Source organism: Bombina bombina, chromosome 1 (assembly GCF_027579735.1).
Source record: "Bombina bombina isolate aBomBom1 chromosome 1, aBomBom1.pri, whole genome shotgun sequence".
In the NCBI taxonomy this organism is placed as follows: Eukaryota; Metazoa; Chordata; class Amphibia; order Anura; family Bombinatoridae; genus Bombina; species Bombina bombina.
Window position 1 is genome coordinate 1,423,459,944 of NC_069499.1, and position 26,697 is coordinate 1,423,486,640.

The window sequence follows — 26,697 nt, forward strand, 5'->3', positions numbered from 1 at the left end:
GGGAGGCTGAGCTCTACACTAAATCTAATATTAACCCTGCAAGCTACCTAAATAACCCCTTCAATGCTAGCCATAATACACGTGTGATGCGCAGCGGCATTTAGCGGCCTTCTAAATACCAAAAAGCAACGCCAAAGCCATATATGTCTGCTATTTCTGAACTAAGGGGATCCCAGAGAAGCATTTACAACCATTTGTGCCATAACTGCACAAGCTGTTTGTAAATGATTTCAGTGAGAAACCTAAAATTGTGAAAAATTTAACGTTTTTTTTAATTTGATCGCATTTGGCGGTGAAATGGTGGCATGAAATATAGCAAAATGAGCCTAGATCAATACTTTGGGTTGTCTACTAAAAAAATTATATATACAGGTGGCCCTCGTTTTACAACGGTTCAATTTACACCGTTTCAGAATAACAACCTTTTTTTCCAGTCATGTGACTGCTATTGAAAAGCATTGAGAAGCAGTGCATTTATTAAAATAGCCAGTAGGTGGAGCTGTCCGCTTGTGTTGCAGCAAAGCCAAGCAAGCTGAAATTAATCAGTTTAACCAGACGTGAGCTATCGAGCAGATTTCAAAGGAACAAGATATTCCTGTCTATAAATCAGTCCAGATTGGAATGCATAGAACGAACTGTTTGCATAAAAATGCAAGTGAAGTCTGTGTTGTGTGATTATTTTATTAGGTTTATAATGCTGTTTAGCAAATGTTTTTGTTCATTTAACTTAGTTTAATTATATATTCTGTGTTGTGTGATTATTTTATTAGGTTTATAATGCTGTTTAGCATTTAAAGTCTTCATTTCAAAGCTTTAAAAATAATGTATTAGCTGTTACTTATGACAATTTTGAGAGGGGCCTGGAACCTATCTCCCTCACTTCCCATTGACTTACGTTATAAACTGGGTTTCAATTTACAACGGTTTCAATTTACAACCATTCCTTCTGGAACCTAACCCCGGCGTAAACTGAGGGCTACCTGTATACATGTCAATGGATATTCAGAGATTCCTGAAATATATCAGTGTTCTAATGTAACTAGCGCTAATTTTTTTTTAAAAAGCAAAGAACATGTAAACATTGGGTATTTCTAAACTCAGGACAAAATTTAGAAGCTATTTAGCATGGGTGTTTTTTGGTGGTTGTAGATATGTAACAGATTTTGAGGGTCAAATTTTTCCTCATATTTTATAATTTTTGTATAGTAAATTATAAGATATGATGAAAATAATGGTATCTTTAGAAAGTCCATTTAATGGCGACAAAAACGGTATATAATATGTGTGGGTACAGTAAATGAGTAAGAGGAAAATTACAGCTAAACACAAACACCGCAATAATGTAAAAAATAGCCTTGGTCCCAAACGGACAGAAAATGGAAAAGTGCTGTGGTCATTAAGGGGTTAAAGATGAAATTAATCTATGTGCATTTAAATTTTGACCGGAATGTCGCATTAGGCATATGGTTAATATCCAGCAAGTGGATGAGATCATGAACAGGGATTGGAAGATATATGCATATGATTTTCCAGATTGGCTCACCATCCGTGTCCTACTCAGAAGCAGCAATGCATTGCAGCTCCTGAGCAGATTTAAAGGGACATGTGTTAGAGAATTTTATTATTGCACGTTTCCTTGCATATAACTATGTGTTTAACCTCTGCACATGAGTTAAAAGCATAGTTAATGCCAGCTCTAGAGCAAAAATGCACTATTGGAACCTAGCTAAATACATCTTGTATATAGTAAGGATCTCCCCCCTTACTTTGTATTTTCACAACTTATTTACAACAAGATATCCACTGACCTGTTATTCACAGATAATATTAAAGGGACATGAACATAAATTGGAACACTAGATTAAATGTTTAATTAAGCATAGTGAACAATGTATTTTATTATTTTCTCCCCCTTTTCTGCAATTTAAAGTGATATTAAAGATGAAAATCCTCTAATTTTTTGAGCATTTCATAATTGCACTATTGCTTACATATCACTATGTGCTTAACCCCTGAAAAATGGTTAAACACATAGTTAAAGTCCACTCAAGAGCAGCAATACACTTCTGGGAGCTAGATGAATACATCTGATGACCCTGTAACAAGAGACATATGTGCATAGCCACCAATCACCAGCTAGCTTCTTGGAGTGTGTTGCTGCTTCTGAGCTTTCCTAGTTATGCTTTTTAACAAAGGATACCAATAAAGCAAAGTCATTTTAATAATAAGTAAAATGAAAAATGTTATAAAATTGCATGTTCTATCATAAATATCTACCATGAACGTTTCATTTTAATTTCCATTCCCCATTTAACTAAGTATTAAAGCCCTTAATGTTAAACACACAGATACAGACAAGCATTTGTGAAATAATATGTATTCAAACGTTAATATTTCCCCATCATATCCCTTTAATACAGTCACACAAGTATTGATAATTAACATTATTGCCATCAGCTGCACATTGTTCATTTGAAAATGTGTTAAATTGAATCACAACATTACATAGGTTATCTCATTATTATGTATTTTAATTAGCAAAATAAGTATTGCAGTATTCAGAGATACCTTTTTTATTGGACTAACATTATATAGCAAAAGAGTTTCCTCTCTTCCTCAGGTATTTGTATTGAAAAAAATTAAATGTTATAATAATTGCATGTGACCAGTTACTTCAGGTAAATATTTTTTAATACATGATCTCTCTTCCTAGAAAACATATGTTTAGTGCCTTAGTTGTATATTCATCTGAGAAAACGTTATGTTTATTTACTTTTCAGCTATTTATTCTTGTTAGTGCGCGCAGAATCGACCACAAGATAACTTAATTAGTAACTGATCCCTGCCGCTTTTAATGTGCAGCTGAGGAACGTAAAAACACTTACTGGGAATATGGCTTTTTAATTACTTTACTGACAGTTTTTATTAACTGTTATTTGGAGGAATCAATTTGGAAGCCTCTCTCCTGATTAGAAAAATGCAGACGTTACTTTGTGCTGGCAGAGAACCTAGCATCTAACTAGCTCTAGACTTGATATTAGGTGTTTACAGCAACAGAAAATTATCCTTACTCTTTTTAGTGGCTATAAAGAGGTTTTTATAAAAGTACAATATAATAATAATAACAATAAATCCGTTTTTGACATTGTCCTTTCCTGTTGGCTGTTTGTCTTTGCTTCTGTGTTATTCTGTGAATAGCTGATGAAAACTACTGTCTTGTATAGGTTTTTGCTATTTAACAATCTCAATGAAGGAAATCCATATGTTCTGTGAGTGCCTTGCTGTACTTAATAGTATATATAAATATATATATATATATATACGTTGATTGGAGTAGCCGTGTTAGTCCAGAGATTTAGATATCAAAATAACAAGAATATTGCTTTGAGCAATGATACTTTTTTATTGGACTGGGTCAGTATTGCTTCAGACTTGATAAAGGAAGGAACTCTTCCGAAAGCTTGTCAACTTATAAATGTATAGTTAGTCCAATAAAAAAGTATCATTGCTCAATGCAATACTCTTGTTATTTTGATATATATATCTATCTATATATATATACACACACACAGAGCTTTTTTGTGGGGGTACTCACCGGTACCTAGTATCACCACCTCTACCATCTCATAACAGGTAATATTTGTAATCATCATGTAAATACTCTAGTTTTCACAAGAGGGGGCTACAAAATATATCAAGCATTGTAAATAACTTTGTCCCTTTGCTTTTCTCAAAGTAAGTGAGCACAATATATCAATCAATAATCAGTGAGTACAAGCACCTTTTTTTATTTTAACAAACCTGACCGTGACACCAATATAAGATTACTGGACATCCCATTCCAAAAAGATGAAGCTGCCACTCTGCTGGGAACGCTTTCCACAACATTTTGGAGTGGGCATGTGGGATTTTGTGTCCAATCATCTAAAAGAACATGTGTGAGGTCAAGCACTGATAGTGGACTAGCTCACAATTTGCAATCCAATTTATCCCAAAGGTGTTCAATAGGGTTGAGGCCAGAGTCATGCTGAAACAGGAAAGGACCTTCCCCAAACTGTTGCCACAAAGATGGAAGCACGCAGTTGTCTAAAATGTCTTTGTATTCTGTAGCATTAAGATTAAGCATTAAGATTACCCTTCACTGAAACTATGGGGCTTTGCCGAAACCCTAGAGAACAGGTCCAGACCTATATCTGTTATCCACCAAACATTACAGTAGGCTCTATGGATTCTTGCCGTTAGCATTATTCTGGCATCTGCCACACACATATTCTTCCATCAGACTGCCAGCAAATGAAGCGTGATTCATCACTCCAGAGACCACTTTTTTTTTACTGCTCCAGAGTTTAGTGGCAGTGTGTGTTACAACACTCCAGCCGACACTGGATACAAGTACTATAAAGAGTATGGGTTTAACTCTAATCCTTGTGCATATTGGTTTTTCTTCTCAGTAAAAAGGAAGCTGTTTTCATCATAACTTGGGAATTCACATCAATAAATGACAAGACACCACTGTTAAGCTGTCTTGTACCAAGATACAATCTTTTAAATTCTCAAACATAAATTTGTGAAAGATGACAAACCTACAAGATATAGTTTAAAGTAATTTAAAATAGTAAAAAGTATGTTGTAAGAATGTGTTACCAAAACTAACCATTGAGGTCAAACAAAGAATTTAATTTAGGGAATTAATTGAGAAATTAAACAGGAGCATAACTAGAACATGCTGGGTCCAGAGCAAAAGCTGTGGCATTGCCCCCCTCCCTAATTTAACATCTTACCTTTTTGTCTGTTTGCAATTGGTAACAGGTGAGTAGGCTGCTACATAGGAGAAAGAGTAGCTATTTCTCTGTAAATGTCAGTTATCCATCCCCTTAGTTACACTGTACCAGAGGATATGCACAGCCTTCCTGAACATATATGGTGGCAAATTAGCTCAACACTGGCGTTGCCATCTTGGAAACCCTGCCACCATATTGTTAGGGCAAATCCATACACTTTCCTTAAACTATGAGCCAGATTTGCAGAAGGGTACAGAGAGGGGCAAGACATGATACAGGTAGAGTGGTGCCACTACTTATTGCATAGATGTGTGGCCCGTTCTTAATGAGATCTCTGAGACACCTGTTTTTACGCCCCTGATATTTAGATTTGATAATTACACACAATAGTAGTCTTGATGCGACAAGACAGGCTATTACATCCAGTGCTATATTGACAACTAATTAAAGTGAATTCGTTATGGAATTATTACAGTTAGTCTTATGCTGTAACTATTTTCTTTTTCAAGACCAGTTTTACATCCAACGTCAGGGGACTGCTATGGGGTCAAATGTCGCCCCCACGTATGCCAACATCTATATGAATATCTATGAGGAGAGATTTGTGTATACCAATAACATGTTCTAAAAGTATGGACTGTGTTGGTTTGGATACATAGACGATGTGTTTGGCATATATGGGGGGGGCGACATTGACTCCTAATATGAGTTTGTAGCAGATTTAAATATTTCCACACGGCATATAAAATTTAAATTAAATTTAAGTGAGGAATCTGTGGCTTTTTTAGATACCCTGGTAATTAAAGAGGGGAGACTTTTAAAGACTGACTTATATAAGAAGATGAGTGACAAAAGCAGTCTTTTAAGATTTGACAGTGCAAACTCTCCTTCATTAATTAGAAGTCTACCTAAGAGCCAGCTTTTACGCGTTAAGCGGATTGTTTCTGATGAAACTAAAGTGACCAGTAGACTTAGAGAAATGGGTACTTGCTTCCTTAGGAGGGGTTTTCTACAATCCCTTATTGAACAACAAGTTAGAGAGATTGAATTAACCCAGAGGGAATCTGCTCTCAATGATGGTAATATCAACAAAAAAGGGATAGACTTGTGTTTGTTACAGAGTTTAACCCCTAAGCAGGAGAATAAATGGTATCATTAGGAAACATTGGCCAGTAGTAAGAAACCTTAAAGGGACAGTAAACCTTAAAAATAATGTTATATAATTCTGCACATTATTTAGGTGCTATAGCCATAAACGCCTTTTTTACCTTTTAATTTGCTAAAAATATGGCGCTTTTACAGACCCGCTCTCTGCTCTCTGCTGAGCGGGTCTGTTATTTTTAGTCAGCGCATCGGGCCTGCATAGTCACAGCCCGGCCCGACCGCGCCATAAGACTAAGTGCAGCTCGCTCCTGTCACAGGAGCGAGCTGCACTTAGTGCTATGGCGCGGTCGGGACGGGCTGTGACTATACAGCTGGCCCGATGCGCTGACTAAAAATAACAGACCCGCTCAGCAGAGAGTGGGTCTGTAAAAGTGCCATATTTTTAGCAAATTAAAAGGTAAAAAAGGCGTTTATGGCTATAGCACCTAAATAATGTTATATAATTCTGCACTATGTGCAGAATTATATAACATTATTTTTAAGGTTTACTGTCCCTTTAATAAACATATTAAATAATTTCAGGAGCCCCCGATGCCAGCATATAGGAGGTGCAAGATTGTGAGGGATACTCTGGTCAGAGCTGATATTGGCCCTGAGAAAGGATATAGACAAACATTCATTACAAATCCACGGATGGGCAGCTACCCCTGTTTGGGGTGCTGCAATTGTAACAACATGAGTAAAGTTTGTTTTTACATGCTGTGATGTCTCACAAATAAAGAAATCCTTTTTGCATTAAGAAGGTGCTGCTGCTTTCTGCTATCTTTGGATTGATTTAGGGGACTATTGCAGGGTCCCTACAGCGTGCATCTACTTGCCTGGGTATGAGTGCTGGGCCTCTATATTGAATTTAATTTAGATTTGATATACATTTTTCATGATTATATAAATTTTGTGGGATTACAGTAAAGCAATCAGTAAAAAAACGTGTCAAAATGAGATAGACATATACTGTGTGAGTATATACAATATATATATATATATATATATATATATATATAGACATTCCTTGGTGGTACAGCACTCACAGTAACGATATTAGATGAATAAATAAATCTTCTCCCCAGGGTGCACAAACAAAATATGTATACACTATATAGAAAGGGTAAGGCACTCAGCGGGTCTTTTTTAATCAATTCCTTTATTGTAGTAACGTTTTGGGTTTTACCCCGTTTTCAAACCAGCAATGTTGCTGGTTTGAAAACGGGGTAAAACCCAAAACGTCACTACAATAAAGGAATTGATTAAAAAAGACCCGGTGAGTGCCTTACCATTTCTATATAGTGTGTATGTATATATATATATATATATATATATATATATATATATATATATATATATATATACAAACATAAAACACGGAAGGGAACTGCACTCTCATACCGGACCGGGTACACATCCCATGACCCTGCAACATGCTCAGCCCTGGGTGCCACTGGCACTCACAGGAAGCTGTGCTGTCCCCAGAGCCACAAGCAGTTAACCCCAGACAGGTCTGGGTGCAAGAACCATAGGGAAAATTACAAAACAAATTAATACAACACACAGAGAAAACCCAGCACTCACTTACAAGCTCTCAGCTAAGATTTAAAAGCAAAAATGGAAAGGTTAGTCACCGCATCTGGCCAAATGGGACAAGCTCAGGTACCACGTCAAGGTCCTCTCCAATACCTGAGACCCTAAAACAGCCACACAATGCAAGCTTTCAAATCCAAACAAACTGAAAACAAGGGAAGGGTGCACAGGAATATGTAACCACCCTAGACATATACAAAACACGGAAGGGAACTGCACTCTCATACCGGACCGGGTACACATCCCATGACCCTGCAACATGCTCAGCCCTGGGTGCCACTGGCACTCACAGGAAGCTGTGCTGTCCCCAGAGCCACAAGCAGTTAACCCCAGACAGGTCTGGGTGCAAGAACCATAGGGAAAATTACAAAACAAATTAATACAACACACAGAGAAAACCCAGCACTCACTTACAAGCTCTCAGCTAAGATTTAAAAGCAAAAATGGAAAGGTTAGTCACCGCATCTGGCCAAATGGGACAAGCTCAGGTACCACGTCAAGGTCCTCTCCAATACCTGAGACCCTAAAACAGTTCCCTTCCGTGTTTTGTATATGTCTAGGGTGGTTACATATTCCTGTGCACCCTTCCCTTGTTTTCAGTTTGTTTGGATTTGAAAGCTTGCATTGTGTGGCTTGGCACCCAGGGCTGAGCATGTTGCAGGGTCATGGGATGTGTACCCGGTCCGGTATGAGAGTGTAGTTCCCTTCCGTGTTTTGTATATGTCTAGGGTGGTTACATATTCCTGTGCACCCTTCCCTTGTTTTCAGTTTGTTTGGATTTGAAAGCTTGCATTGTGTGGCTGTTTTAGGGTCTCAGGTATTGGAGAGGACCTTGACGTGGTACCTGAGCTTGTCCCATTTGGCCAAATGCGGTGACTAACCTTTCCATTTTTGCTTTTAAATCTTAGCTGAGAGCTTGTAAGTGAGTGCTGGGTTTTCTCTGTGTGTTATATATATATATATATATTTATTTATATTATATATAACATGATAAAAGAGGCGACAGACAATATACTGGGGGTCCAGGGGAAATTCCTTGCAGATGATAGCTGAATTAAACCCAGTTCAGCAGGGGTTGACATAAGATAACTACAAATCATGCAGCAGCATACAGATTAAGTATATCATCTTCACACTGATGCATTACTTCATTTATAACTCTACACAGTTTCCTTACATGGGATTAATACTGCACTATATTATTTCCTTATTCACCCTTAATTAGGAGAACTAATTGTTATGATAAGTTTTTACACTGTCTCTAAGGGCCCCAAAAAACTGATGTGACAGAAAGTACCTTCTCACAATGATATGGTGCTACTAAATTAGATACAAATTATCCAGATTCCATATTGTATATTATAGTAATTGTTTGTATACTGCAGTTTTTTTTTTTTTAAAAAGAGAAGAAAAGTAAATGCCTCACATATATTGTAAAAGAAGCATTACCACTTAATCAAGGATTCATTTCTAAATATATTTTATTTCCAAAGTGCTTCCCAAAGACAAATGTACGTTGATTATTTTGCTTGGTAGTTTTGTAAAATGATTGCAAGTACTTTCTCTATATGACTTGCATATTACAAATAATAAGAGACTAATAACATTTCTGGGGGAAATATGTTTCTGATTGTATTATTTTATTTGTTGCATTATTCATCTGGGCTGGGTTAGCCCCCCCCCCCCCCTCCCAAATTAAAATTTGAAAACAAACTTCATTCAGTTTGTTAGATCTTTGTTAGATCAGGTTTGATCAATTGTTGTTTTTTTTAGATCTTGCATACAAGGATATAAACAATTATTTGGAGGGGGGCTAACACGTCATCAGCCCCTCTTATCAAAAAATTGGACAACATTTTATTTTATTTGATAGATATTTGTTAGATCAGGTCTGATCAGTCAGTTGATTTGTTAGATCTAACATAAATACAGCATTATAAGGTATTAAATTAAGGGGGACTGGCCCCCCAAATAACAATTTCAATCAAAAATCATTCAGGCTTTTATATATTTGATCAGGTTTGATCAAGTATTAATAACGTTAGATCTAACAAGCTAAAGCTGGTATTAACAACTATTTGGAGGGGGGATAACCCGTTATCAACCCCCCTTAACAAAAATTGGATGAAAAGTTATTTAATTTAATATTTGTTACCTAGTTCTGCTTAATATTTGTTAGATCATGTATGATCAGTTAGTTGATTTGTTAGATCTAACATAATTACAGAGATATTATATATTAAATAAGGACAAAAAATCATTTAGGGTGATAGATATTTGTTAGATCTGTTTAGTTCAAGTGTTTAAAATGTTAAAGGGACACTGAACCCAATTTTTTTCTTTCATGATTCAGATAGAGTATCAAATTTTAAGCAACTTTCTAATTTACTCCTATTATCAATTTTTCTTCATTCTCTTGCTATCTTTATTTGAAAAAGAAAGTCCAGCACTTGTTTATTGGTCAATGAATTTATCCACCAATCAGCAAGAACAACCCAGGTTGTTCACAAAAAATGGGCTGGCATCTAAACTTACATTCTTGCTTTTCAAAAAAAGATACCAAGAGAATGAAGATCATTTGCTAATAGGAGTAAATTAGAAAGTTACTTAAAATTGCATGCTCTATCTGAATCACTAAAGAAAAAATGGGGGTTCAGTGTCCCTTTAAATCTAACTTGCAAAAGGTGGTATTAATAATAAAATCATGGGAGCTTCGGCGCATGATAATTAGCCAGCCATTACAAGTGCCCCTAGAATGCAGTGTAGTGAATTATCTTAAAAAATAAAGATAGCAGCATCTTAATTAATTAATAAAATAACTGAACTAGGCAGTATTTTGGGGGTAAAATTGGCTCCACTTGTAATCTGGCCCTTAATACCTAATATCTCTGTATATATGTTAGATTTAACAAAACAACTGACTGATCATACTTTTCGTCCAATTTTTTTAAGGCGGACTGATGACAGGTTAGCCCCCCCCCCCCCCACCAAATAATTGTTAATTCCAACTTTTGCTTGTTAGATCTAACATAATAAACATAAGTGAAGAGCTAGTCTCCCAATTTAATACATAATATCTATATAATTATATTGGGTTTAACAAAAGAACAGACCTGAATTAACAAACATCTATCAACTTATAGAACTTTTTGTCCAATTTTTATTATGGGAGCTATACTAAAGCCTACACTAAATACATAGAAGCTCCCATGATATGATTATTAATACCACCTTTTGCAAGTTAACTCTAACATTTTAAACTCTTGAACTAAACTGATCTAACAAATATCTATCAGCCTGAATGATTTTTTTGTCTGAAATTTTGATTTGGGTGGGGGCCAGACCCCCCTAATTTAATACCTAATATCTCTGTAATTATGCTAGATCTAACAAATCAACTGACTGATCATACCTGATCTAACAAATATCTATCAAACTTTTCATCTAATTTTTGTTAATGTAATAATAAACACTTGATCAAACCTGATCTAACAAATATATATTAGCCTGAATGATTTTTTGACTGAAATTTTGATTGGAGTAGGGGGCAGCACCCCTAATTTAATACCTAATATCTCTGTAATTATGTTAGATCTAACAAAACAAATAGCTGATCAGACCAAATCTAACAAATATCTATTCAATTAAATACATTTTTGCCCAATTTTTGATAAGGGGGGGGGCTGATGACAGATTACCCCCCCCTCCAAATAATTGTTAATACCAGCTTTAACTTGTTAGATATGACGTTATAAACACTTGATCAAACTTGATTTAACAAATATCTATTAGCCTGAATGATCTTTTAGCTGAAATTTTGATCATCATTTTTTTCTTTGGGGGGGGGGGCAGTGCCCCTAATTTAATACCTAATAACTCTGTAAATATTTTAGATCTAACAAAACAAATAGCTGATCATACCTGATCTAACAAATATCTATCAATTAAAATAAAATGTAGTCAAATTTTTTTGATAAGGGGGGCTGATGACGGGTTAGCCCCCCTCCAAATAATTGTTAATTACGCTCCTTGTGTGCTAGATGTAACAAAATAACAATTGATCAAACCTGATCTAACAAAGATCTAACCAACTGAATGAAGTTTGTTTTTTAATTGGGGGGGGGGGGCATTAGTCTGATATAACATAAACCGGAAATCCAAAACTTTGCAAGTAAATGTAATAATAATAATTATAATAATTATAAAATACTTGAAAACAGTTTTTACAGGTAGTTAAAATTGAGCAAATTCCCACTAATCCTGCAAAAAAGGGCTTTAAAAATCTGAATGGGAATAAATGTGATAAATGAAAATGATCCTTTGGTACAGTACATACTGTACAAGTCATAACTAGACTGATAGAGCACAGATGCCTTATTAGGATTCTATACGTTATCCACGTGGCACACACACTACAGGCTGTGTTAAAGGGACAATCTATTGTAATTATGAAATGCTCTAAGTTGTTATTACTACAGGTAGATGCACCTTTAATGATATCACTACCAGATGTAGTTTCTGTGCATTTGTTAATGGCAATAATTGTCTAGTAGTGGATAAATTGTGCACATGGATATCATCCAGATAACGGTGATAGGCAAATACAAACTACTCTTCTTCATTATAACATAAAAAGTGGCTTAACCCTCAAAAAAACTGGCTTAGAAGGAAAAAGTACAAAACTTAAACTGTCACTTGCTGGCCAGATAGGTGACAATATATCAATTGTCTCTCACTAAGGAGATGCCATTTGTTATTGCCATAGTACATGAAAAAGCTATTTGTCATTTTATTTACATGGGACAATTTCAGGCAGAGATATAAACACAGAGAATTCATTAACATTATATGAAAATGCGCTGCATAGGGGTTACATTTATAGTTAAAGTGAACTCCAGGGTAGCAGTACACTATTGGGAGCTAGCTGAACACATATGGTGAGCCAATGACAAGAGACACATGTGTGTAGCCACCAATTATCAGCTAGATCCTAGTGCATTACTGCTGCTGGGCATATGTAAATATGCATTTCAACAAAGGATACCAAATGAACAAAGTCAATTTGCTAATGGAAGTGAATTTAAATGTGTCTTAAAATCACATGATCTATTTGAATCATTAAAGTTTCATTTTGACTTTCATATCCCTTTAAGGCTTGCTCCACTTAGATTTTCTAGAGCTTTAGTAGTGTGCTTTCCTGTCATTAACACATATAGTTGTGTGAAATGCAAAGAGATTTTGCACAGCATATAAGAACCGCTAGCAATACAATAACCGCTAGCAACACGCTTATAGAATGTGTTATGAAAATCTTTGTAAATTGTAATTTTAAATGTTACAATGTGTAAGAAAATTTGCAGATATGAGCAACCATCTGGCTATGAATATTCCGGGGCATTTTGCAGGTGTGGTCAGAGGCTACTTTCTATGGGAAGCATCTTGCAACTTGCAGAGACAGACACTGTTTTAAAGAGAAGTCCTTGAGGGCTGCCCCTGTGAGAGTTTGCAAGGTTTTTCATGTTTAAGAATTTTACATAATCGGGCCCTTAGTTAAGGATGTGGAATCCAGTGATGCCGGTGTCATCACATATAATCATGGGGGGACTGAGCAGTTGGATAATAGGGCCTGGACCGAGGGCCTAGCATGTAAAGCGGGTCCCAAGTGGGGGCTCCTAGTGTGCGGCTTATTTTCACATTTACATATTGTTAAATGAGCTACCGCAGCAGCGACAGTTGAGCTTTTCTAGCGGTTGTGACTGTGAGAGAGTGGGTAGCATTTTAGTTTGGGACAGGTGCGCTAGTGTTTGTGAACTTGGGCAGCAGCAGATGATCAGGAGCTAGAACAGTGCTGACAAGCTGCACTAGAAATAACTAAGCAGTTAAGGGTGAGCAGAGGGTTTGCCCTATTCCTGGAGAGGAAATCTTGTCTCTAGAGTTGTTTAGCTCTTCCCACATTTTTGCCAGGGGGCCCTGGTTGGTCCCTGACTGACACACAGGCATAGACACAGACATAGACACACAATCACACACAGACATAACACATACAAACCCACACACATATATATTTACATAAAAGCTTACACAGGCACACATATACACAAATACACATATAGATAGAAACACACACAGGTAGTCAGATACACATATATAAACACATACACCCAGGTATAGACACACAGACACCAATTACCTCTCTATATTCCTATGAAGCAATTCCTCCCATACTTCTCCATTTCTTTTCCAGGAAACTCTGTGACCTGGAAAAGTCTACTCCAGGCCCACCACCATCTCCCCTTGTGTCTGCTTCAGTAGTCAGTGGAGAAGCAATCTCAGGGAGGGTTATTCAGGATCTGTACCCCACTTACCTGGGGGGTAGCATTGTTGAGACCTGGGGCTATGCTGCTCCACACTTGGGGTTACAGCTCCCTACCCCTAGAGAGACCGCCACTTTAATGAATAATAGTTTACTTATACTAGGCCTTATCTTTATACAGAAAATATCACTCAAATATAAATCTATTACAGCTAGAAAAAGTTAAATACATGTAAAAGATGTATCTAATGTAAAGAACAGTTGACTATGGAAATACTAGTAATGTAAACTTGCCATTTAATGACTAGACACATCTATAAAATGCAGTACAAATGTTTCTTGTCTGTTTGTGAATACATTTGATCAGTTTGCAGTTGTGGACTTACATGCTTTTTCCCTCTGTGTCCTTAGCTACTACGGGCTTACAGTTTGGTTCCCTGATATGATCAAACATCTGCAGAATATTGAATACGCCTCACGGACTAAAGTCTTCACAAATGAGAATGTGAAGGATTTTACCTTTAACTTCACCCTTGAAAACCAGATCCACAAAAATGGGGCATACCACAATGACAAGTAAGCTGAGTAACAAGCACTTATGTAAAGTAAAATATATTTAAAAACCTACAAGATTTGATTATTCATGCTATAACACCTCTAGATATAGAAGAGTAATGCTGTTCTATTAAAGAAAAAAAATAATTTTTATTAACAAATCAATAAAATAAATAATTTTTTGGAACATGTAATAAAAAAGTAAGACTCACAATATATACAAATAAATAGTTAAATCACATTTTCAGAGATAACATTTTTTAATTTGATATGTAGGATATTTAGCTAATCTGAACAGATCTTTTTGTAAAGGTTGTGGTTGAAGGTATTTTATCAAGATACACCAAATTCACAGTTTTTGTATTATTCTGGGGGAAAAAAAGAAGAAAAAAAAAAGAATTAAAATATACTAGGCTAGATTACAAGTAGTGGGTCTGGATAACTTGCCCATGTATTACTAGCTTAAAGTAAATGTGTTCACTCGAGCACAAACTAAATTAGTGCGTGTCGAGTTTGCACATAAAGAGTAAGAGTTATAAAACAAAAATGTACATCAAACACATAATAATTCTTGAATATTGTCAGTATATACCAGGGTTATAATACAATTTATTTATTATTATTACTATTTAAAATAACCGCCAATTAAAATGTATATACAAAACAATTGAAATTAATAATATTCTTGAGATTAGTTAAATTTATAAACACATTGAAATATATTAACTAGAGACTATCTTATTAATCAATTACACATGTTTATTCCGTTACAATATTCTATACAACAGATCATAAAAAACTATACCTTTAAAATTAATTTTACTCACAATGAATCGCATTAAAATACCACAATAAAATACCAGAATATGGACCGCTAACTTAACAGTGTTTAGTTAAACAATATAACAAGATACTTCACACAAATCTTACTGGATCTCAATAGATTTAAGATTACTTTTAGACAAGTAATATATAACTTCAATTAAAAACACCAGAAATTGTATATATTATTAATGCAAAAAGCCAATGTATATGTCAATATGTCTGATCTGAAATAACCTCTTATTTAGCTACCATAAAACAAGTTTTAAAATATATCACAATGACTACAAATAACTTAATACACCAGAGAAATTTAACTGCAATAAGAAGCCTGACTTAAAGATATAAAATACAAAAGACCTTTATCTAGCAAGTAAAATTATCTAGCATTAATGTGACTAGTTAAAACTACACAGGACTTTGGATATAAATGTAAAATACACAGTGCCCTTTTAAATCACCAGCTGCAATTAAACTATAGCTATAGCATACCTTTGATTTAAATATTATATATACTTAACAATTGCTTATACAGGGAGTGCAGAATTATTAGGCAAATGAGTATTTTGACCACATCATTCTCTTTATGCATGTTGTCTTACTCCAAGCTGTATAGGGTTGAAAGCCTACTACCAATTAAGCATATTAGGTGATGTGCATCTCTGTAATGAGAAGGGGTGTGGTCTAATGACATCAACACCCTATATCAGGTGTGCATAATTATTAGGCAACTTCCTTTCCTTTGGCAAAATGGGTCAAAAGAAGGACTTGACAGGCTCAGAAAAGTCAAAAATAGTGAGATATCTTGCAGAGGGATGCAGCACTCTTAAAATTGCAAAGCTTCTGAAGCGTGATCATCGAACAATCAAGCGTTTTATTCAAAATAGTCAACAGGGTCGCAAGAAGCGTGTGGAAAAACCAAGGCGCAAAATAACTGCCCATGAACTGAGAAAAGTCAAGCGTGCAGCTGCCAAGATGCCACTTGCCACCAGTTTGGCCATATTTCAGAGCTGCAACATCACTGGAGTGCCCAAAAGCACAAGGTGTGCAATACTCAGAGACATGGCCAAGGTAAGAAAGGCTGAAAGACGACCACCACTGAACAAGACACTCAAGCTGAAACGTCAAGACTGGGCCAAGAAATATCTCAAGACTGATTTTTCTAAGGTTTTATGGACTGATGAAATGAGAGTGAGTCTTGATGGGCCAGATGGATGGGCCCGTGGCTGGATTGGTAAACGGCAGAGAGCTCCAGTCCGACTCAGACGCCAGCAAGGTGGAGGTGGAGTACTGGTTTGGGCTGGTATCATCAAAGATGAGCTTGTGGGGCCTTTTCGGGTTGAGGATGGAGTCAAGCTCAACTCCCAGTCCTACTGCCAGTTTCTGGAAGACACCTTCTTCAAGCAGTGGTACAGGAAGAAGTCTGCATCCTTCAAGAAAAACATGATTTTCATGCAGGACAATGCTCCATCACACGCGTCCAAGTACTCCACAGCGTGGCTGGCAAGAAAGGGTATAAAAGAAGAAAATCTAATGACATGGCCTCCTTGTTCACCTGATCTGAACCCCATTGAGAACCTGTGGTCCATCATCAAATGTGAGATTTACAAGGAGGGAAAACAGTACACCTCTCTGAACAGTGTCTGGGAGGCTGTGGTTGCTGCTGCACGCAATGTTGATGGTGAACAGATCAAAACACTGACAGAATCCATGGATGGCAGGCTTTTGAGTGTCCTTGCAAAGAAAGGTGGCTATATTGGTCACTGATTTGTTTTTGTTTTGTTTTTGAATGTCAGAAATGTATATTTGTGAATGTTGAGATGTTATATTGGTTTCACTGGTAAAAATAAATAATTGAAATGGGTATATATTTGTTTTTTGTTAAGTTGCCTAATAATTATGCACAGTAATAGTCACCTGCACACACAGATATCCCCCTAAAATAGCTAGAACTAAAAACAAACTAAAAACTACTTCCAAAACTATTCAGCTTTGATATTAATGAGTTTTTTGGGTTCATTGAGAACATGGTTGTTGTTCAATAATAAAATGAATCCTCAAAAATACAACTTGCCTAATAATTCTGCACTCCCTGTACTTTACCAGTTAACCAAATGAATGCTTCAGCTTTTTCAGATAAGTCCAATTCACCTCATAAAATAAGAGGTATTTTGCAATATGGATAAGAAAAGGTAGCCCAATTTCTTTATAGTGACTGTGTCCCAAAAGGCAGCAAGGTTATTAGTCAAAATTTTAGCAAGCAAAGACCCCTTTTATTCCCTTGTATGAGGTTATATCACATGATACACCTCAACCCTTTTTATTCTAATCATTGGTGAACCTTTTTGGATACGCTCCATGGTACTGTCTTTTGATAGGCCCTTATCGAAGTTTGTCTGTGATAGGCCCTTCGAGCTGAACGTTTGATTGGCTTACTGGGAACATATGGTTATTTGATACTATAATTCCCTTTGGTTGTAATTCTTGCATAAACCACTAGATGGTAGCAAACAACCAGAAATGCAGTCTCACCATCAAATATTGCTGCATTTAAATATCTCACTTTAAAATGTTTATTAAATATACTTTAATTTCCAGTATTAACAAACCGCATGTTCCATGTGTATTGGATTATGTCATACTATTTACCCTGAGTATTTCAAGACTAAATATGATATATTTCTCATAATAATTTAGAAGATGCCTTTAAAGTTGCATTTGATTATTATCCCATATTAATACAAGTACAGCACATTTCACATGCAATACATCTCTTGATAATGTAATTTTAAGTGCATGAAAAACACACTTTATATATCATTTCTGGGACAATTTACTGTTTTCTCCTCGGTCTGAAATGAAAGAAACAATGTTGTTATTATTAAGCAAGTTGGTTAAACACTTAAAATAAACAGTTATATATTCACTTTAGATTTAAAGGTTTCTTATGCATTAGACACATCTCCCAGGTTCATATATATATATATATATATATATATATATATATATATATATATATATATATATATATATGTATATATATGTATGTTATTTGAGTATTTTAAATAGATTTGAAAATTATAGACAAATCATTTATATATGACTTTTTAAGTATACATTATGCTATTTAAAATCTAAGTTGTCACCAAGCCTGGTAAACATGAGATCCTGTGTACCCAACCCAGCAGGGGATAATCAACTCTTGTATGTAAAGTGGTTCCCCCTCATGAAAAACCTGTTCTTTTGCATATACTTAGGCTTTAAAGAGCTCAGTCCCAGACCCCGCAACTGTTTATCTCCACATGGGGTTGTTACCTGATAACTTTTATTACATAGAGGAGGGATCCTCTGTTAAAGTGACATCTTGAGTTTTATAAGTGTCTATTTCTTCTGTTCTACAAATATGTGCATCAGAGCAAGAAGGGGCTGCCTCACAATAGATAAATAAACACACACACACATATATATATATATAAATCCTCCAAGCAGAGATAAGCACAGTCTTACAATACCACATCAGCCAGGGTGCACTCCAGATAAAATATGTAGATTCCTGGTTTGAAAGAAGGCACTCACTGGTCTTTAACAAAGCAGTTTTTTATTTCATCCAATTAAATATTAGAAGCAAATGTATCCATAAAGTTGTCAAATGGTCTCCAAATGCAAATATCATAAAATCATCGTGTCCCCAAAGTAGAAAAAGTCGCTAACTATATATATTATACTATTCAATAACACTCACAGATAACAATATATATATATACTATTCAATAACACTCATAGATAACAATATATTGTTTGTTAGTATAATATTAAACTTTATTTTATTTTTTTTTTGTCTAAAAATATATGTACACAAATTCACATATAACAAACAAAGAAACATAATTATGTAATTTGTTAATACTATATAGACACAGTTGAGACAAAAAGTATTGTATTATTTTATGATATATACTATCACAGGACAAATGTAATTAATGAGTACACAATATGGGTTATAAACAGTTATGTCTCTTTAAAAGTCAATCGCTTGAATGTTTTGCACCTGTATTTTGGTTTACTCACAGCCTATATATTGTAGGCATTAATTATGTGTTTAATCACTTCGCTTGAGAAAGGGCAAAGCCCGAAATGACGCCTATGTTTTTCTGATTGAAAATAAATTACTAAAATAATTATTTGGAGTGCTGCAGCCCTTTCTTCTATTCTATATTGATCTGTCTTGGTGGGACAGAGGCAGCTTGCACCCAAAAATCATACAAATTGAAATTGGTGCAGGATTTTTTTTTTGCTATTGACATTGTTTCACCGTCCTTTGCACAATTTCAAGCAATTTGTTTTTCACATCAAGCTATGGAAGTTCAACCAGATGTGTTTACCTTTACCGATGTGGAGGCTGCTGCCATCGCTACTTTGGTAAGAGGCCCAAGGTATTTTCTGGCTGTTCCAGATACAGAAATAAACTCTAAACAATGGGAGAGAGAAAAGAAAAAAGAAGTGAATTGGGAACTTCATTCATCTACCCTTGCTGAATATCACAGATTACGCAGAATCCCTAGAGGGTTTAGAGTGTCATTGAGACCTACACTCTTTATGGAAGACAAAGAATATTGTTCTACTTTTGAGAAAATTCTTAACAAATGTTAATTTGATTTAATGATATTGAGCATACAACATATCCAGAAAGAAATACAAGTAAATCAACAAAAGATACAAGCATTAGAAGTTGGCTTTAAAGATAAACTGTCTCTCACTGAGTTTACTACTTTGAAAGCAGAAGTGGATGCCAATATAGAGGAGTTCCGTAAGACCAATGAGGATCGCAAATGTAACAAGTTTTCTCGTGACGCTGATGACTATCTGAATGGTCACATGTACAAATGGGAATCTCGCGAGACACGAGGATACAGAGGTGACATCAGATGCCAGAGTCGTCGCGGAAGAGATCGCTCAGCACGATCCGATGCAAGTGATACATCCAGAAGTAATTCAGCAGGAACAACACTTCAGTCCCAGTCATCTTTTTCCCCACAGGTAGTCAGATGAGACGGAGGCGGAGGGGCGGCCGCAAACACCAACAAAGTCGCAAGTCGACTGCCAAGAGGTCGCCGCATAAAAGGGTAAAGAACTTAGTGATAAATATATCACAAATAACCTTAACAGAAAGTCAAATGGACTTATTAAATAGAGGCTTGGGATTTTGCCCCAGTAACACACTCAATAATTTGGACTTGGATATTGAACTTTATAGGTTCTTTAGAAGCCTACGTCTTAAAGTGCATTTCTCTAAGGTAATGATTAGATATAACTGTAGGAAAATTTCATTAATAAGACAAAAATAAACATACATTTTTTTTTACTTTAAAATCTATTTCATTTATATCAAAAAAATGCAATCAAGTTACTATTTTTGCTCAAATTTTTTTTTTTATCACATTTCATAGAAGTCATTCCATAAATATTCTTGGTTAGTGATGATTTTATAATTTTTCTCCCTTCTTGTCATCCATCATATAGGTAACATCTCTTAAAGATTAAAAAATTGTTTGTTAGTATAATATTAAAATGTATTTTATTTTTTTTGTATAAAAATATATGTACACAAATTCACATATAACAAACAAAGTAACATAATTATAGAATTTAACTGTAATTTGTTAATACTATATAGTCACATTTGAGACAAAAAGTATTGTATTATTTTATGATATATACTATCACAGGACAAATGTAATTAATGAGTACACAATGTGGGTTATAAACAGTACTGTCTCTTTAAAAGTCAATCACTTGAATGTTTTCCACCTGTATTTTGGTTTACTCACAGCCTATATATTGTAGGCATTAATTATGTGTTTAATCACTTGGCTTGAGAAAGGGCAAAGCCCAAAACGTTGCCTATGTTTTTCTGCTTGAAAATAAATCACTAAAATATTTATATGGAGTGCTGCAGCCCTTCTATTATATATATATATATATATATATATATATATATATATATATATATATATATAGTTGTTCACTGCTTGATCTGAGGAAGGGGTCTGCAAACACTGAAACATCACCATGAATTAAAAGGTACTATGGTTTTCTAAATTCAGTGAGTGCAGTTCCTACTTATACTATAAATATAATATATATATATATATATATATATATATATATATATATATATACAGTATCTCATAAAAGTGAGTACACCCCTCACATTTTTGTAAATATTTTATTATATCTTTTTATGTGACAACACTGAAGAAATGACACTTTGTTACAATGTAAAGTAGTGAGTGTACAGCCTGTATAACAGTGTAAATTTGCTGTTCCCTCAAAATAACTCAACACACAACCATTAATGTCTAAGCCATTGGCAACAAAAGTGAGTACACCCCTAAGTGGAAATGTCCAAATTGGGCCCAATTAGCCATTTTCCCTCCCTGGTTTCATGTGACTCGTTAGTATTAAAAGGTCTCAGGTGTGAATGGGGAGCAGGTGTGTTAAATGTGGTGTTATCGCTCTCACACTCTCTGATTCTGGTCACTGGAAGTACAACATGGCACAGAGCTCTCTAAAGATCTGAAAAAAAGAATTGTTACTCTACATAAATATGACCTAGGCTATAAGAAGATTGCCAAAACCCGGAAACTAAGCTGCAGCACGGTGGGCAAGACCATACAGTGGTGTCACAGGACAGGTTCCACTCAGAACAGGCCTCTCCATGGTCAACCAAAGAAGTTGAGTGCACGTGCTCAGCGTCATATCCAGAGGTTGTCTTTGGGAAATAGACATATGAGTGCTGTCAGCATCGCCGAACACTGCATCAAATTGGTCTGCATGGCTGTTGTCCCAGAATTGTCAGGGTTTTTTCCCTGTTTGTTTGCCCTGTGTGTTGCTGGCAGTCATTTTCCTCACCTCTCTTCCTGACTATGGTGCATTGTGGGGGATGCTGCTCATTTCCTGTACTTCCTTTTATGGCCAGACTGGTGTGCATCATCCATGTGAGACAGGATGCAGTCTCAGAATTGTGATGTCATCACTCATTATTTAAAGGGCCTCTGTTCAGTATGCTTTGCCTTTGCGTTGTCTCAGACCTGTTTTTGAGAGTTCCTGTGTATTACCTGGCTGCCTGACGTCCTTCCTGGTTCCTGATCCCTGGCTTGTTCCTGACTCTGCTGTTTTCCTTGTTCCTGATTCCGGCTCGTCTGACTATTCGCTTTGGCTCCTGACTCGGCTCGTCTGACTACCAGCTCTGGTTTTGACTCCTGGCTTGTTATTTGACTTGTGGACTTTTTATTATTTTTTGCTATTAATAAAGGTGTGATTATTTTTGCACTTCTCGTCTCAGTCTGATTCCTGGCACCCTGACATTACGCAAAGGCCATGAATCCTGATGGTGCTAATTATCCACCTTTACCTGCCATCATTACCAGGATGGATGTACAGGATCACCGCAAACCCTGCTGACTCACACTGCACATTTGGACCAAAGTGTCCCGCAAGTTATGGCTGCTCTTGTTTCCGCTGCTGCACCTATGCCTACCAGGAGCATTTCCGGTTCTGCACCTCTACCTCAGCGATATGGAGGCGATCCTATTCAGTGCAGAGGGTTTTTGAACCAAGTGGGCATTTACTTTGAGATGTTAACTCAGACGTTTCCCTCTGACAGAGCTAAGGTGGGATTTCTCATCTCGTTACTCTCTGACACAGCTCTTGCCTGGCTAATCCCTTGTGGGAGACTAATAAACCTGTGATTTCAAATTACCCTGAATTTGTGGCCTCCTTTCGAAAGCTTTCAGCAAGGTAAAAGATCTGTTGCTCAGTATGCTATTGAGTTCCGTACGCTTGCCGCAGAGGTAGGTTAGAACAATGAAGCCCTTGTTGCCGCCTTCTTTCATGGGCTCTCTGATGCGATTAAAGATGAAGTTGCTGCTAGAGATTTACCAGAGGATCTCGAGGCATTGATGTCTTTTTTGATCCTAATTGACATCAGACTCAGAGAGAGGCCCTCATTCAAGGAGCGCTTGCGGAAGCCTCCTGTTCCTTTGTCTCCTACGTGTTCGTTCCCACCCATGCCTCCCTCTCCTCCCATGCCTCCTGGTCCCGAGTCACCAGGTACTGCTAAGCCGATGCAGTTGGGATTCACGTGTCTCTCCGTGGCGGAGAGGGCCTTTAGGAGGAGGGAGGGGCTCTGCCTCTATTGTGGGTTACAGGGCCACCTTTTAAAGTCTTGTCCTACACGGCCGGGAAATGCTCACACCTAAGGTCCTGTCAGGGGCAGACCTTGGGTGGTTTATCCTCATCCCTGGAACCGCTTAAGGAGAAACCTTTGGTCACGGTTATCTTTTCCTGGGTGGACGCCTCCATAGTCACTCAGGCTCTTGTTGACTCCGGTGCTGCGGGCTATTTCATTGACAGTGCTTTTGTATCAAAGCACTCCATTCCTGTTTTGCCTCGGTCCATTCCGCTTGCTATTGAGGCCATTGATGGCAGGCCCCTTCAGCCCACACTCGTTACTCATGAAACTGCTCCGTTGTCCATGGCTGTTGGGGCTCTACATTTTGAAACCCTCCAGTTCCAGGTGATAAACTCTCCGCATTTTCCGGTTGTTCTGGGTTATCCCTGGCTCCAAAAGCACAATCCCAGTCTCGACTGGCGCAGGTCCGAAATTTTGTCGTGGTCCCTGCAATGTATTTCCACTTGTCTTCGGAAACCAGTTAAAGTCTTGTGCACTTCTTCAGTATCTCAATTGCCAGAGGAGTACCGAGAGTTGCTAGACGTTTTTGACAAGGTGTGTGCTGGTACATTGCCTCCTCACCGGTCTTACGATTGTGCCATAGACCTGCAACCCGGAGCCATTCCTCCTCGGGGCCGGGTGTACCCTCTGTCTGTTGCAGAGAATTGTGCTATGGAGGAGTATGTTGCCGATGCTCTGTCATGGGGATCATCCGCAAATCCTGCTCTCCTGCAGGGGCTGGCTTCTTTGTGAAGAAAAAGGGTGGCGAGTTAAGACCATGCATCGATTATAGGGGTCTTAATCGTCTTACCATTAAGAATGCTTACCCTATTCCGCTACGGTCTTTACTAAACTTGATTTTAGAGGAGCGTACAATCTCGTTAGGATTAAGGAGGGCCACGAATGGAAAACAGCATTTAACACCAGGAGCGGGCATTATGTGTATCTTGTAATGCCCTTTGGCCTATGTAATGCTCCTGCTGTTTTTCAGGAATTTATTAACGATGTCCTACGAGATATGTTGCAACAGTGTGTTGTGGTGTACTTAGATGACATGCTCATACACTCACCCACACTTGAGGCTCATCGTTCTGATGTTACATGGGTTCTTCAGAGACTACGTGAGAACGGCCTGTTTTGTAAATTCGAGAAATGTGAGTTCTATCAGACTCAAGTAACCTTCCTAGGTTATGTTATCTCCGTTGCAGGGTTCTCCATGGATCCTGACACGTTATATGCCCAGTTGGTCTTCGGTCTATTCAACGTTTTTTGGGGTTCGCCAATTAATATAGAAAGTTTATTAAAAACTTTTCTTCCTTGGTCAAACCTATCACAGACATGACCCGTAAAGAGAATGATCCACTCCATTGGTCCCCTACTGCCATTAAGGCCTTTGATAGTCTTAAGACTGCCTTTGCTGCCGCTACAGTTTTGGCTCATCCTAACCCTGTCCTGCCTTTCATTCTTGAGGTTGATGCATCTGAGACTGGAGTAGGTGCCCTCTTGTCTCAACGTCCTATGCCTGACGGTTCCTTGCATCCGTGTGGTTTCCTCTCTAAGAAATTGTCTCCAGCGGAGTGCAATTATGAAATTGGCGACAGGGAATTACTGGCCATAATTTTGGCACTCAAGGAATGGAGGCATCTTTTCGAGCGTACTAGCGTGCCAGTGCTCATTCTTACTGGCCACAAGAATTTAACTTATCTATCTGAAGCAAAACGTTTGTCGCCCCGACAGGCCAGATGGGCGCTATTTTTGTCTCGGTTTAATTATGTGGTCTCCTACCTGCCTTTGTCCAAGGAGGAGTCTGTACCTTCTCCTGTTATACCTCCTGACCATATTTTGGCTACCATACGTACTAATTTGACTTCTCCCTTGGGGGAGGAGATCCTGGCTGCACAAACCAATGCACCTCCTGAAAAAACTTGTGGTAAGTGTTTTGTTCCTGAGAATCTGTGAACTAAACTTTTGCACACTTACCACTATCCTAAAGCCGCAGGTCACCCAGGCAAGAACCTTTAAGTCCCATAGAAAATATAGGATATGCAATTGACATAAGTGGATTTGCAGTATTTCCGAGTCTGGACAAAAAAGTAAGCGGTGAGCCTGTCATTTCAAGACTCGTAATACCAGTGGGCTTTAAAAAGCAGCGTTGGGACCGGCCAACACTGCTTTTTAACCCTAACGCAAGACTCGTAATCTAGCAGTGTATTAGCACAAACAAACACTCCATATACTGCTTGCATTTTTAGCTCTGGCCCAATATGTATGATATATTACTGATTTAAATTTTCTAATAATAACCAATACTATTATAAGTCACTAATAAAATAACAGTGCTGTGAAAAAGCAGATAATCTACTTGCAGTAAATACAGACATAAAACAAAGGAAATCAAAATTAGGTTATTAAATATTTTTTCTGTCTGCAGAGCTTCAGAATATTAATTTTTTCTCTATAAAACCATGGCATAAATCGATCATAACAAGCTCTTCTTATTCTCCACAGATTTATTGGCCTGAAAATGAAATCCGTCATATTTGAAGATTCCTTGTTCTCAGATTGCTTCTTTGAAGATATAACATCCAGTAATACTTTCTTCAAAAACTGTACCTTTGTTTCATCAATGTTCTTCAACACAGGTAATTGTGCTTCCTGACGGTCTAGTTTTAAATTTATTTTCAGTAAACATTGCTGATATTCCTGCCTAAATATTAACACAGATAAATGTGTTAATTGCACCAATTAATGGAAAATACTATATTTCTTTGTCACATCTAACAGACATCATTTTAAAATGTATTACAGTATAGTACTTAAAAAAAAAATTAAATGCTTTTTTCTTGTCAGACGTGTGGAAGTTTGTCTCTTTCCCCTATTAGAGTTATGAGAGTTGTCTTTCTTAGCCAGTAAACATTAGTCTCATTTACATACACATACATTATCTTTTAACTTAATTTACATAGCATCTGCTTAAAGGGACAGTTCACCCAAAAAAATTTCTCCCCTTTAAATTATTCCCAATGATCCATTTTATCTGCTAGAGTGTATTATATTGTTTACAAGTAGCTCCTTTACTCCTATTTCAGCATTTGAAATAGCTGATTTAGCCTGTGTTATAGCCACCTATACTGAAAGTTTAGACACTGGAGTATATGCTATTGATGCACTATCTCAAATTTCACAAACTCCCCTTTTCCTCTTTCTGACCATCATCTCCTAACTTGCAACATCCCTTCCCTCCCTACAACTCC

General features: G+C 36.9%; 1 protein-coding gene across 1 annotated transcript in view; it reads left to right on the forward strand.

The window, feature by feature from the left end:
* SV2A (synaptic vesicle glycoprotein 2A) overlaps positions 1-26,697 on the forward strand; it is a 163,595-nt gene that overhangs the window by 88,714 nt on the left and 48,184 nt on the right. The window contains exons 8-9 of the mRNA XM_053705415.1: positions 14,245-14,409; positions 25,952-26,085. Of these exons, the coding sequence (XP_053561390.1) occupies positions 14,245-14,409; positions 25,952-26,085 (299 nt within the window). The remainder of the gene's footprint in view (positions 1-14,244; positions 14,410-25,951; positions 26,086-26,697) is intronic.